This window comes from Nuphar pumila, chromosome 5 (assembly GCF_984573655.1).
Source record: "Nuphar pumila chromosome 5, dmNupPumi1.hap1.1, whole genome shotgun sequence".
Taxonomy (NCBI): Eukaryota; Viridiplantae; Streptophyta; class Magnoliopsida; order Nymphaeales; family Nymphaeaceae; genus Nuphar; species Nuphar pumila.
In genome coordinates this window covers 15873991-15887634 of record NC_143253.1, presented here as the reverse complement: position 1 = coordinate 15887634, position 13644 = coordinate 15873991, and the positions used below count along the sequence as shown (strand labels likewise).

The 13644-nt window shown below is 38.2% G+C and overlaps 1 protein-coding gene across 1 annotated transcript; it reads left to right on the top strand.

Moving 5' to 3' along the window:
• The first annotated feature begins 5468 nt into the window (after positions 1 to 5468).
• Positions 5469 to 10277, top strand: LOC149836920 (serine/threonine/tyrosine-protein kinase HT1-like). Its single transcript, XM_090007182.1, has 4 exons — positions 5469 to 5600; positions 6691 to 7746; positions 9208 to 9663; positions 9789 to 10277. Exons 2-4 carry the CDS (start codon positions 6985 to 6987, stop codon positions 10047 to 10049), a joined length of 1479 nt encoding a protein of 492 aa, XP_089863308.1. The 5' UTR covers positions 5469 to 5600; positions 6691 to 6984; the 3' UTR covers positions 10050 to 10277.
• The last annotated feature ends 3367 nt before the right edge of the window (positions 10278 to 13644 follow it).

Here is a 13644-nt window from a genome sequence, read left to right as displayed (position 1 = left end):
TATCGCCGACCCCAATTGTTTTGGTATGAAGGCGTAGTTGTTGTTGTTGTTGTATGTCAATTGGAGCATAATTGCCAGTAGATGGTGACAGAGCAAATATATAAATTTGTGCAAATGTGTCAGATACAGGTCAGATCATAGAATTTGAATCCAAAATTAAACAATAGATCTGAATTTGAACTTGAAATGTAAACAATATATCTGAATCCAACTCAATTGAAGTAGGGTTAAATCCAGATTTGCAATATATCTGGTAATATTGGATCTGGTAAATGTGGATATGCAGTTTTTCCACACACAAAAATGGTTTTAAAATATAAACATTAATTTATTTGTTCATCTTTTCCATTTTCTTTGGATGCATGAGAATGTTTTGGGTTTTATGATTTTTCAATCTGGAAAAGAAGAATACCTTTAGCTCTTACACTTGAGGGTTTAGAATATGTATTACACAAACAAATAGAAAATTCTGGAGAAATAGGGTCAAAAGAGGAGAAAGAAAAATATGAAAAATATTTAAGAGATGATCTTATATCTAGAACAATTATGCTAACATATATGGATGATGACCTGATTAGAGTCTTTGAAGATTATAAAACAGCTAATGAAATGATGGAAGCAATTGGGTCTAAATATGATACTACATCCGAAGTACATGTTCAACTGCTATTAGAACAATACAATTCATATAAAATGAAAGAGTCAGACAACGTAGTAGATCATGTGAACCGTATGTTGGTCATGGCAAAAGACTTAGCAATAGCTGGAAACGTGATACCTGATAGGATGAAAATCTTAACAATCTTGAATAGTCTGCCTGTATCTTGGAGGATGGTAACCACAACACTTAGGCTGAATACTAAACGTCTAAACTTTAATGAGTTACCTCTGCAACTGGAAATAGAACAAGAACACATGGCCAAGGATAAAAAGTCAGAACTCATGATAGCTCAAGATGTCTCATCCAACAATCAAGTACCCTTTAAAAGAAACAATAATAACTTTAAAGGAAAAGAAAACAACAGATTCAATAAAGGACAGGACACCAACTTCAGAAGGCCTCAGAGAAATGAACCTCAAGTAAAGTGCTTCAAATGTGGAAAGATGGGACACATCCAAAGGAACTGCAAGACAAAGACCTTCAACATGAACAATGGACAGCATGGAAAACTGAATAACAAAAAAAGACTTGATAATAAAGAAGTTGTCTGCGTGGTGTTTGAATGCCTCTTTGCAAATGAGGAACTCTCAGGATGGTGGGTTGATTCTGGAACAACCCGACACATAGCTAAAACCATAAATGGATCTGTAAACATGAAAGAATTAGGTCCAGGAGAACACAAGGTGTACATGGGAAATAACACCTATTGTGATGTACGTGGAATTGGGTCTTATAGACTTAATGTAGGTGAAACAAGTGTCCTTAATGAAGTTCTTTATGTACCCTCAATGAGGAGGAACTTAGTTTTTGTTCCAGCATTAACTAGAAAAGAATTTGAAGTCAGATTCATTCCTGGGAAAGTCATAATAGGGAAACATAGCAGTCTTATTTGAAGAAACTTTTGTCAAAGAACATTGTATGTTTAATCTGTGTGATAATAAAGAATCAGTTTCCGCTTATATTGATTGTGTCTTTAACATTGATATAAATGCATGGCATAAAAGACTTGGACATATAAGCATAAAAAAATGAAAAATTTAGCACAACAATGAATAATTCTTACGTTTAATGAATCACACTTTGAAAAATGTGAAACTTGTATATATGGAAAAATGGCTAGAAAATCTTTTCCATCAAATATTGTACGTGCTAAAGATTTGTTAGAAATAATTCATACTGATATTTATGGACCATTTAGATTCCAAACTCACAGCGGAATGTTATATTTTATAACAGTTATTGATGATTTCTCAAGATACGACTACTTATACATGATTAAACATAAATCAGAAGCTCTTAAAAAATTTAAATAATATAAAAGCAAAGTTGAGAGACAACTTGAAAGATATATTAAAATAATTAGGTCAGACAAGGGAGGTGAATACACCTCGAATGAGTTCTGTGAATTTTGTAAAGATCTTGGCATTAATAGGCAAAGAACCATGCCAAGAACACCACAACAAAATGGTGTTGCAGAGAGGTGCAATAGAACCCTCTTGAACATGGTTAGGACTATGTTGGCAGGAGCACAATTACCCAAAGTTTTTTGGAGTGAACCTGTAAATACAGTAATGTATACCCTGAATAGAGTGCCATGCAAAGCCGTCCCAACAACTTCGTATGAAAGTTGGACTGGTATGAAACCAGATTTGAGCCATCTTAGGAGATGGGGTTCTGTAGCACATGCTAAGATCTTGGATCCAACTATGGATAAGTTGGACAATAGATCTATTAGAGGTATTTTTATCGGATATCCTAAAGGATTAAAAGGCTACAGGTTATACCATGAAAGGTTGGGACTGATTGAGAGTAGAGATGTTGAGTTCCTAGAAGGACTCAACAATGAATCCAGTGATCCTATTGATGATCCCTTTGATTTATTGAATGATTTTGATGATCAAGATGAATAGTTTGGCAATGAACCAACTGTGGATCAGTTAGGCAATGAACCAACTGATCCAGGCTCCTCTACTTCTCAAAGTTTAAGCGGTCATAAGAGGACTAGAGCTCCTCCATCCTATCTGGATGATTATTATGTGTATCTGACTAAAGAGTTATGCTATTCAGTAGATATAGATGAAATGACCGTCAATCTATCATATTCTGATGCTATTAAATCACATGAAGCATCAGAATGAAAAAGGACTATGGATGAAGAAATTAAATTCATTGAAAAGAATCAAGTCTGTGAATTAACTGATTTTCCTGAAGGAAGGAAACCAGTCGATTGTAAATGGGTTCTTAAAAAGAAGTACAAGGCTGATGGGTCAATAGACAAATTCAAAACAAGACTGGTAGGCAAAGGTTTATTCCAAAGAGAAGGTGTTGATTACACTGAAACCTACTCACCAGTTGCTAAGTTTGCATCCATCAGGATAATATTATCCATAGCAGCTCATTATGATCTAGATGTGTGGCAGATGGATGTAAAAACTGCTTTCTTGAATGGTGAATTAAAAGAAACCATTTATATGTTTCAGCCAGAAGGATATGTCACAGAAAATGACAAAGTATACAAGTTGAAAAAATCCTTGTATGAGCTTAAGCAATCACCAAGACAGTGGTATTTGGCTTTTCATAAAGCAATAACCAAGATTGGATATGAAGCCAATCAATTAGACCACTGTGTATATGTCTGGAAAAGTGGGAATCACTTTTGCATTTTATCTCTTTATGTTGATGATATATTCTTGACTGAAAATGATAATAATATGATAGTCAACACAAAGAGTTGGTTGTATACCAACTTCGAAATGAAAGATATGGGTGAAGCTTCATATATTCTGGGAATCAAAATTACCAGAAATCGAGAATAAAAAATTTTCAGCTTGAGTCAAAAAAGATATATTGACTATATTTTGAAGAAATATAGAATGCATGACTTGAAACCCATTGGGACTCCGGTTGCTTAAGGGGTGAACTTAAGCAAAAGTGATTGTCCAGGAGAAAACCAACAAAGGCTAGATGTACCTTATGCTCAGGCTGTTGGAAGCTTAATGTACGTTATGCTCTGTACAAGACCTGATATAAGTTTTGCATTAGGTCTTGTTAGCAGATATCAAAGTAATCCTGGTTGGCCTCACTGGCAGGCTGTAAAAAAAAAAATCGATATTTGAAAGGCTCAAAAGGATTACAGTTGAGTTTTTAATCTGACAAACTTGATTTGATCGGGTACTCAGATGTTGACTTTGCAGGATGCAAAGATGACAATAAGTCTACCTCTGACTATATATTCCTGTTTGGATGAGGTGCAGTAGCCTGGTCGTGTAAAAATTAAGGTTGTGTGGCCCTGTATACTCAGAAAGCTGAGTATATTGCTTGTAATGCAGCCATAACCTTTGCAGTGTGGATTAGAAGTTTCATCTATGATTTAAAACTAGATCTTGTATTTGAACCTGTACACTTTTTTTGTGACAATCAGGCTGTTATCTCTTTGATGAAAAGTGGAGCAGATAACTCTAAAAGCAAGCATATAATGGTAAAATACCACTATATACATGATATAATTGAACAGAATGAGATAACCGTTGATTATCTACCATCATCAGGCATGGTAGCAGATCCTCTTACGAAAAGGATTCTTGAGGATCTGTTCACAAAACATGTGGCACATATGAGATTAAGATACTTGTGATTACGAGGCAAATCCTTATAGAAAATCTGTAATCATTGCATGGAAAGCCCACAATAGTGGAAGCAAGGCCGACAGATATATAGCCAAGTGGGAGATGTTGGGATATGTGGCCATTATCCATACATCTTGGCATATCCATGAATAAGGGCCCGTTCGTGGATATGCTTGGACAGTTATCAAAACCAATTTCAAATAAACTTTTATAAAACCGTTTTTGTTTAATGCCCGTTCCAACAATTTCGCTGAGTTTGTCTGCAAAGTTGAGCCAAAGGAAAACCGAAAGATGAAAGTTATAAAAGGGAGACATGTTCAATAGTCGAGTATGTGAACAACACAAGAAAAAGCCTCTCGAAGCAAACCTTGTCAAGCCTAAAACACCCCAACTTTCTTATTCTTCTCCTTTTGCTATTGCTTGAACTCCTCTCGCTTGTTCTACTGCTATGTCTTTGCTGTGCGATCCTTCGTGTCCTTTATTATACTTTTGAAATATTAGTTGTTTGTCATTATATACAATTATGAAGTCTTATTTGTGGTTTTGCTTTTAGTGATTATGGAATCTCTCTTTCTCGAGTACGATTTTGCTTTGCATGGTTTTGCTTTTCATGATCAGATCTCATGCTGGAGTCATATTGAGTCTTAAATTTGAACCCTTTACTTCCTATACCCTAACATGATTTTCAAGGTTTAAATCTCGTATACATACCCATGTGGCCATGTTTAACCTCTTATTTGTAAAATAAAAAATAAACTTAAACCGGCACATAGTATACACCATTTTTTTTCTTTTTCTTTTTTTTGTAACTCATTTTTTTCATCCGTCTTTTTTTAACGAAAATTCCTTCTTAATCATGTATTAATTCTTTTTTAGCCATGGTTAGTTAGTGTGGTTAATTACCTATCCCCAAGTAAACCATGACGAGCTATGTGGGCAATATGGTCATTGGATCCACGAAGAATGGTCGCACCAATTCACCACCCCCAAATCCCTGAAAGCGAAAGGTTTGTTTAAAAGACTAAAAGAGCCTTTTCCTGACGCTCCTTCCAACTCAATTGCGCACCCCCTTGACTTTGAGGGCTCGTAGTGGGCCCCCACTCCAATTCAATCATAGCGAATCTAACTTCGCCCTCCAGAACGCCGTACACCTACGCGTATAAGCATTCCCTCAAGGATATACGAATTCGTATTCAGATCACTCTGTTGAATTCCTCCCCTGAATAACTCCTAGCCAGCCCGGCTAGAGAGAGAGAGAGGGTTTGATCCTACCCTGTTGAACTCAATAGATATTGGAGCTCGTATCGCTTGAGGTATGGCTTGCCCAATTCTGCTTGTTGGGATTCATGGTTGTCTTCTTCTTGGTTTTTTTGGGTTTTTTTTTATCGAAGGGGAGATGCCCAACATGGAATCTTCTTCTGGGTTTCCTTATTTTGGTGTTTCTTTATTGGGTTTTTTGTGGGGATTGGGAGTTACCCAATATTTTGTTTGTTGTTTGTCTGCGTTGAATTCATGGTGGGCTGTTGTTTTCTCTGGTTTTCGACGGTTGGATTTTTTACCTAGAACTTGGTGGTTTTATATGGATGTGAGATCACATGATAGAACGTGTTCTTCTGCTTTGGTTCTTGGGTTGTGAATTTGGGTTCTTTCGTTTTGGGTGATTGATTGGTTTGGAAAGGTATTCGCTTGACGGGTATTTGATTTCTGGCTTCTTGGTCTTGAGAAGCCAAAATGGTTGCATGTGAAAAGCTCGTTATGGGGATTTCACATCAGCTGTTTTTCTCTGGTGATTGATTTTCTGTTGTTTTCTGCATTCTTGTGGTCAATGGTGCTCTGTTTGATGCTTTAATCTTGACTTCGTGAATTGGGTTTCTTTTGTTCTAGGGCTTGATTGGTTTTGAATGAAGCCCTGATGGACAATTAGGTTCTTTCTTATTGAAAATTTGATGGTTGATTATGGTTTCAAAACGTGGGCATTTCTCTTGCGATTTGATCTTTCTGTAGTTTTGTGGTCAATGGAGAATGCTTTAGTTATGTATGGTTTCGAGGAATTGGTTTTCTTTCCTTGTAGGTTGGATTTTTTTTAATAATAATACGTACGCTATGTTTGAGTTAATTTCTTCCGATCTTCTTTCTTCATACCTGTGATGGACTTTTGAATTCCTTTCTTGTTATCTTCTTCTTTTTCTGTTTTCTTTTCAACTCCTTTCGTTTATTGCATAATAGGGATCTGAACCTCTCTCTCTCTCTTGTTTTCTCTGTTTTTTTTTTCGTAATGGCTGTAGATGGTTGTTTCTCTTTGTTTTCGTGTTAGGGTTTTGCCATAACAAGAGTCCTTTCTTGCCTATTTTCTTTGAGTTGCTGGATCGTATCTGACTTTTCCTTTTCTGCTGTTATTCACAGGTTATACTTGTTTTTTCTTTCGGTTTATTGTTAAATTGGATTTAAGGAGGAAGGAAAACCCAAGCTTCGATGGTGATGTGGGATTGAGATATTATGTTATTGGGTCTATTAGAGGAGTGCTTGATGGATTTTTTTATTCCCTTTTTGCATGTATATAATGGGCATAAGATTGGTAGGACACTGGTTTCTTGGAATTTAGTGTTCCGAGCGAGGACGTGCTTGCTGTAATGATTTTCTATTTGAAATCATTTGTTGATTAGTTTTGCTCACTGCTACTCGAGAGTTAACGTAACAATGGATGATATCAGCTATAGCTCTTGGGTGAGACGGGCAAATTATTCACATACTGTTTGTCACAGATGGGATCCATCTAGGGTTTCATCTGTTTCTTCTTCTTTCAAACCAGATCATAGTTCTGTTTCAACTGTGAAGGGGTTTAACTCTGGCTCAATTGCCCAGCCCTCTAGAAAAACAGAAACTGCGCAGAGTTCATCTAAAGCTGCAAATAATTTGGAGAAAGAACAGCGAAAACATGTCCCAACCCGATCAAGAGCATTGTCGCCCTTTCCTCAAACTGCAGTCTCAGATGAATTTAAGGAAGCCAGGTTGGATCGCAAAAGGTTCTCAACTCCAATTTCAAGAAGAAGAGAGCATGATAAAACTTTCATCAACAGATTGTTTTCAAGAGATCTGCACAACCATAATTTGACTGATTCAGTTCAGATATCTGCTTCATCTAGTAAATTCAATGATAAATCAAAGCTACGAAAGGAATGCTCATGGACCAAGTACTTTGATCATGCTGGAGGAAGAGTTACAGCTCTGGAAACAACTGATGAGTGGAAGGTTGACCTTTCAAAATTATTTTTGGGTTTTAGATTTGCTTCTGGAGCTCATAGTAAACTATATTACGGACTTTACAAGGATCAGCCTGTTGCTGTCAAGGTTATCAGGCAACCTGATGATGAAAATGGAGTCATGGCTGCTCGGCTGGAGAAACAGTTCAATAGAGAGGTTACCCTTCTCTCTCATCTTCACCACAAAAATGTGATACAGGTAAATAAGTTACTACTTTTATCTTTTTGAGAGAACACGAGTGATGATGGTACCTGCATTTATTTGGCACTTCAGCTATTTTTTGGTCAATCCTTTATGGGCCATGCCTTTGAAACAGAACTTTTGATGCTTATTGTCTTGTATTATTCTTATTGGAACTTAATGAATTGAATTGGCTGCTACATGGTATTTCTTATGTTCTCTGTGAATTTTGTTTTTGTCCTGCTGGTAGAAGTATTGGAAGAAGACACCAAGTGATTTTAAATTGTTGCAGATCAGGTTGTATTGTATAATTTCAATCCTCATCTGAAATGCAGATTATTCCTTTTTTTTTTTTGGTTCTTGCTGTTGACAAAAATAAAGTTATTGTTTGCTTTAATGTAAAAAATAATGGTTCTTCTCAATGGTCTTTGTGCTACACCCCCTACTGTTACTCTTCGGAATTAATTTACTTTTACTGACATGATGTTCTATTATAAAAGACCAAAAAAAAAGAAAGAAATGAAACTGAACACAGGAATAGGATGGATGATACTTACAGTTGGGTCTGAAAGCTTGATCAGAGTTGGAGCTTTGACAACTTTATGTAAACTGATATGGTCTAGAGTCAAAAAACCTAGTTCATGAAGTAGGCTTTTGACCTGAGCAATTCAACCTGATTCATGTTTCTGTTACTTTTTCTTAATTGCATAGTAAATGTTGCAGTTCAAGACGATTTTTAGACCTTTTCTGGTAATTTTTTTATCCACAGATTAGTGATTAGTGATTGATTTCTCTATTTCGTATACATTTGCGTCTTATCTTTCAAATGCCTACTTTTCATCAACAGTTGAAACTGTTACTAATTTGTGATCCATTAGTGTCTGTTTACCCTCTTGGTTTTACGCCATAATCTGTTTCAGGCAGGAATATGAATAACTTGTTTGAAATTCATTCTGGTGCTTGTCCAGGCAAGTCTCAATTACATACTGTTGACTTTCAACTCCAACCTTTCTCAAGTTGGACAATCTCTCCGAGTCGCTGATTTCAGTTATATCATGCAAAGTGATGTTTTAAGTTCCTCTGCTTCCATGTCCTTTATGAGCCAGTATCTTGTTTAAGTGCCAATTTCATGTTGTCTGGTTTCCATTTTAGGCACTAATTACATGATTTTCTCATGAACTTAAAATCTGTTTGCATGGAATTCAGAAATTTTGTTCTCTAAACTACATGAAATACATAAACTATACCACAGAAACTGGGAAAAGATCATTCTCATACATTTGTTGAGAATGAATTCATCTTTTTTACACAGTATGGATGCCATGGGTCAAAATGAAACTTTGGTTACACGAGGTCAGCTTTCAAATTCAGGAACCAAGCAGGCTGTATTTCAGCAATTGTGTTTCTTGTTTGTGGATAATTGTATTCTTGGTGTTCAGGATATTCATAAATCACTTATGTGGAATTCATTCTTTTCAGTTAGTAGCAGCATTTAGACAACCACCAGTTTTTGGTGTGATCACCGAATACCTGTCTGGTGGATCTTTAAGGGCTTACCTGCACAAACTTAAGCTTGAATGCCTTTGTCTTCAAAAGCTGATAGCAATTGCTCTTGATATTGCTCGGGGAATGGAGTACCTGCATTCCCAAGGGGTTATACACAGAGACCTTAAACCTGAGAACATGCTTTTTGATCAAGAGCATCACCTGAAAATTGCAGATTTTGGTATAGCTTGTGAAGAGGCTTATTGTGATGCTCTGACTGAAGATCCAGGAACTTATCGGTGGATGGCACCTGAGATGATCAAGCACAAGCCTTATGGACACAAGGTTGATGTTTATAGCTTCGGTCTTGTTTTGTGGGAAATGGTTGCTGGGACTATTCCGTACGAGGATATGACACCCATTCAGGCGGCGTTTGCGGTGGTGGACAAGGTACGCCGCTGTCATCATCTTTATTATTGTGCTATTAACATGAGCTGTCTTCCATCTTGTTTACTTCTGGTCTGCTTTTGGTCTTCCTGCCACCCCCCTAACAAGAAATTGTTTTGCTGGTCCAGAATACAAGGCCTCCTATCCCACCAACTTGCCCTCCCCCACTTCAAGCTTTGATCGAGCAATGCTGGGCTCTGCTTCCTGAAAAGAGGCCGGAATTCTGGCAGATTGTTAAGGTCTTGGAACAGTTTGAGTCTTCTCTTGTGCGCGATGGCACACTCAACCTGCTCCAGAGCTCTACTTGCCAAGACCACAAGAAACGGCTTGCACATTGGATTTCAAAGCTCAGCTTGGTGAATCTTAACAGTTCATCAGCCCGTAAATAATTCTTTTATATCCCCTTTTTGATACTCATGGGTTTGACATTGTCCTTTGTAATTAACATTTTCTTCACCAGCCCCTGCTTTGGTTCACATATACATTCATTGGTGCCCATGTTTGTGCATTATGCAAGCACATGCAGACATCTGCTTACCCCACTTAATCATGCACACATGCATTGAGAGAGAATGAGTCTTAATAATCTAAAATAACAAAGAAATACATGCATTTTCATGGTCTTGCTTTCATAATTTGAGCTGTGCATCCTTCTAAGCATAATATGGTGAAGTTAAAGTTGCCTAGAGGATGTCGAATGAGATAGCTGGATGGTTAGGTCGCACTATCATGAACGAGGGTTCTAATCCCATGGACCCTATCGAATGAAAAAATAAAATAAAAAGAGAATTTTACTGCCAAGGTCTAATTGTTTTTCCTGTGATTTGCATTATCATTTTATTGTGATCAAGTTTGTACCCTGTCCATACATGTTACGTTCCCAATATGGTATATGATTGCTTCCATTATTATCGAAGTTTTATTGCCAATATCTACTTGTATGGGCCTTACAAGGGATAAGTTTATTAAGAGGTGGTGACATGAGCATTCTTTCCAGCACATACAATACAATGTTGCAATTGTTTTTTTTTTTTTTAATGATGAGGAACCCTCACCGAGAACTGGCCTGCTTGGAACTCACCAGTTAAAGACTCCCACACACCTGGTGGGAGTCAAACCTGGGATGAAGAGGTTAGCACCTGCACCTCAAGCCCGCTGCCACTCGCCCGACCCGAGTGGGTGTACAACGTTGCAATTGTTGCTGTCCTGTTTTGGTAAAGAGGGTATTTAGATGTATCTATATCAGGATGAAGATATCCTATTAAACTTTAAAGTGACAATGATATTTTTAGCAAGTTGGGTGGTGATGGAAGATTCAATAAATGAATGAACTTGCCTATTAATAGTTTTGTCTAGGCGTGCTTAGTTCGTTGGACATATTCAATTATGTTGCTTAGGATGCAGGGTTTTGAACGGGTCGGTTCTAGGTTGGACCCACATGGTTCTGGATTTTAATATGTCTTGAGCAGGTCAGGAATGTATCCGACCAGGCCCATCATGATTGGAAACCAGTGCTGCTCTGGTCCAAGCCTATAGGGCCCGGGCCGATTAACACACACATTCGATCTGATCGAGTCATATGTGCAACATGAAAATGGTTGGATCTGGTCAGATACAACATATAGACATCCCTGTATTTGGTTGATGTGGCTTATCTGAAAGAATTTTTTGGTAGCAACAGGTCATTATGTTCTTGTCTATATGCCTGCGTCAATATGCTCTTGGCATCTGTCTAGTAAGTGAGATACATAAAAGCCTCTCTCTCTTTTAGTTGACCCACCCAAAATTGTATCTTGATTTTTTTCCTGTGTCCATCACTATTCCATTTGATGGCTCATGTCCTTTAATGAATTATGGCCCCAATTGTGGTTGCATGAACTTTCATGTCTTGACTCAATGGGGGTGTCCATATAGGAGAAATCACACACACACACACACTCTGTAGCAAGTTATGGTATTCATGCATATAGGGATGGCAGTGGAACGGGGGAAACGGGCCCCGCCCCGCCTCACCCCGTTTGGACAGAGGATGGAGGACATGAAACCGGGATGGAGGCGGTGATGGAGGTTAAAATCAAAACCCGTGCGGGAATAGAGGCAGGGATGGACTTACGCTTTTCCCCACCCCACCCCGTCCCCATCTCCATCTCCATCTCCAATCCCCGGCCCCTCCCCTCCCCGTTTGGACTGGGGATGGAGGACATGAGGTGGGGATGGAGGTTAAAATCAAGACCCGTGCGGGGATGGAGGGCAGAATTTTGAGACGGGGCGGGGGTGGAGACCTTGTCCCCCATCTCCGCCCCTGTCCACTGTCATCCCTCCATGCATACACAGCTCCCACATGTAAAATGCAAATTGCGAAGCGAGAGAGAGAGAGAGAAAGAGAGAGAGATCTTTTTCTGAAATTTAAATGTGAATGGATTCGGTGACTCAAACGACGCTAGCTTACGCAGGGTACCCAAAAATAACACCGGGTCGCTTGCAGGATGCCGTCCATAGGCTTCCGAGCCTACCCTTGCCCAAAATCTTCGAACCCTAGGCCCAGGCATGCATCAGCTTCAGGGCTTACATTAGATGCTCAGTGTAATCAGATTTGGGTTGAAATTTGGCACATGTAATAGAAGTTATCCAGAAAATGTGGCATGTTTAAGCGTGAAATCAGACCCGTTTTTCATGTGGATTGGATGGTAGATATGGCTGAAAATAACCTGGTCCAGTGGATTTGTTTTGGGCGTTTGGCTTGACACCTAAGGTGGATTAAGAACTTTCCCTTTGGACCCCTACAAAACCCCAACCTTTTTTTTTATCTTTACCAATGACCAAGAAGTTGAATTGATTTTTGGGAAATATCTGGTAATGGATCTGTTAGTGATGTATCGTCCCTTAATGCATAAATTGGATCAAGTGAGACATATAATATGCACTTTTAGAACAGATCATATAAGCATACATTTGCTGGCTTGAAATGCTAATCTAATCGGATGCTACCACTGTTTAAGCTTGGCTTATTTTTCAAGATAAAAACCCGAAGGGCGCATTTGGTGTTTGGATCTCAAACTTGGAAATTGAGATTCAGATATTTGAGATACGTGTATCTCAGGGTCTATGACCCACCACCATGTGTTTCTATTGAAAAATGAATCTCAGATCCTTATTTTGGGGTGTATCTAGATTTAGCATTTGTTTTACCTCGCATCTCAGTGTGAGCTTAGTGCCAGATTCAATACATGTATTTGAGATCCGAGGTATTCAAATTAGGGGTGACAACAAGTCGGGTTTGGTTCGGACCCAGGTGAAACTAGACTTGGACCAGATTTTTGGGTATGGTATCAGGTCTGGACTCGGGTCTTAATTGGGTCTACTATAAGAGAAACCATAAGAACTACATGAACCAGACCCAGACCATACCTGGTAAAATAATATTTTTTATCACTTTTACATTGAAAAATTGCAGGTCTTAATCAAAACTCGGGTCTGGTATAAAATTTCACAAACTATACTCGGGTCCATGTATTAATTGGACCTTTGGGTCCTGACCCTAGAGGGTTTGGTCTGAGTCAGCTCTGGGTAAACCCGACCCGTTGACACCCCTAATTCAAATACATGATTGTCTTGGTTGTCTCATCCATGTGATCAAAGCCCATCCAGAGATCTTGATAAAATTTTAAAGCTTTCTTCGAGATAAAAAAGGGAAATGATTCCTAATGCTATGATATAATATTTGTATTTCATGGTCAAAGTTCATATGTAAATCATGGAAGAGTTTCTTGTATGGGGTGGGGATGGAAGTAACTCTTTCCTCTCTAATAGGGAAGTAAACTCTTTGAACTCGGGTCAGATGTAGCCAATACCAAGTCCGATTTAGATTCAAATTCTGATGGAAAAAAGCTAATACTGAATCTAAAAAATACATGTAATCAGATTCGGATATCCATCAGAATTGGATATCTGTGGATTTAGTCATCAAATCCTAAATGGAATCCG

What these genes read in the sequence shown, in the direction of transcription:
- LOC149836920 (XM_090007182.1), top strand. Translation starts at nt 6,985, where the DNA reads ATGGATGATATCAGCTATAGCTCTTGGGTGAGACGGGCAAATTATTCA. An exon ending in ACCACAAAAATGTGATACAG is followed by an intron (nt 7,747 to 9,207) that starts GTAAATAAGTTA and finishes CATTCTTTTCAG; the next exon opens with TTAGTAGCAGCATTTAGACA. An exon ending in CGTTTGCGGTGGTGGACAAG is followed by an intron (nt 9,664 to 9,788) that starts GTACGCCGCTGT and finishes TTGCTGGTCCAG; the next exon opens with AATACAAGGCCTCCTATCCC.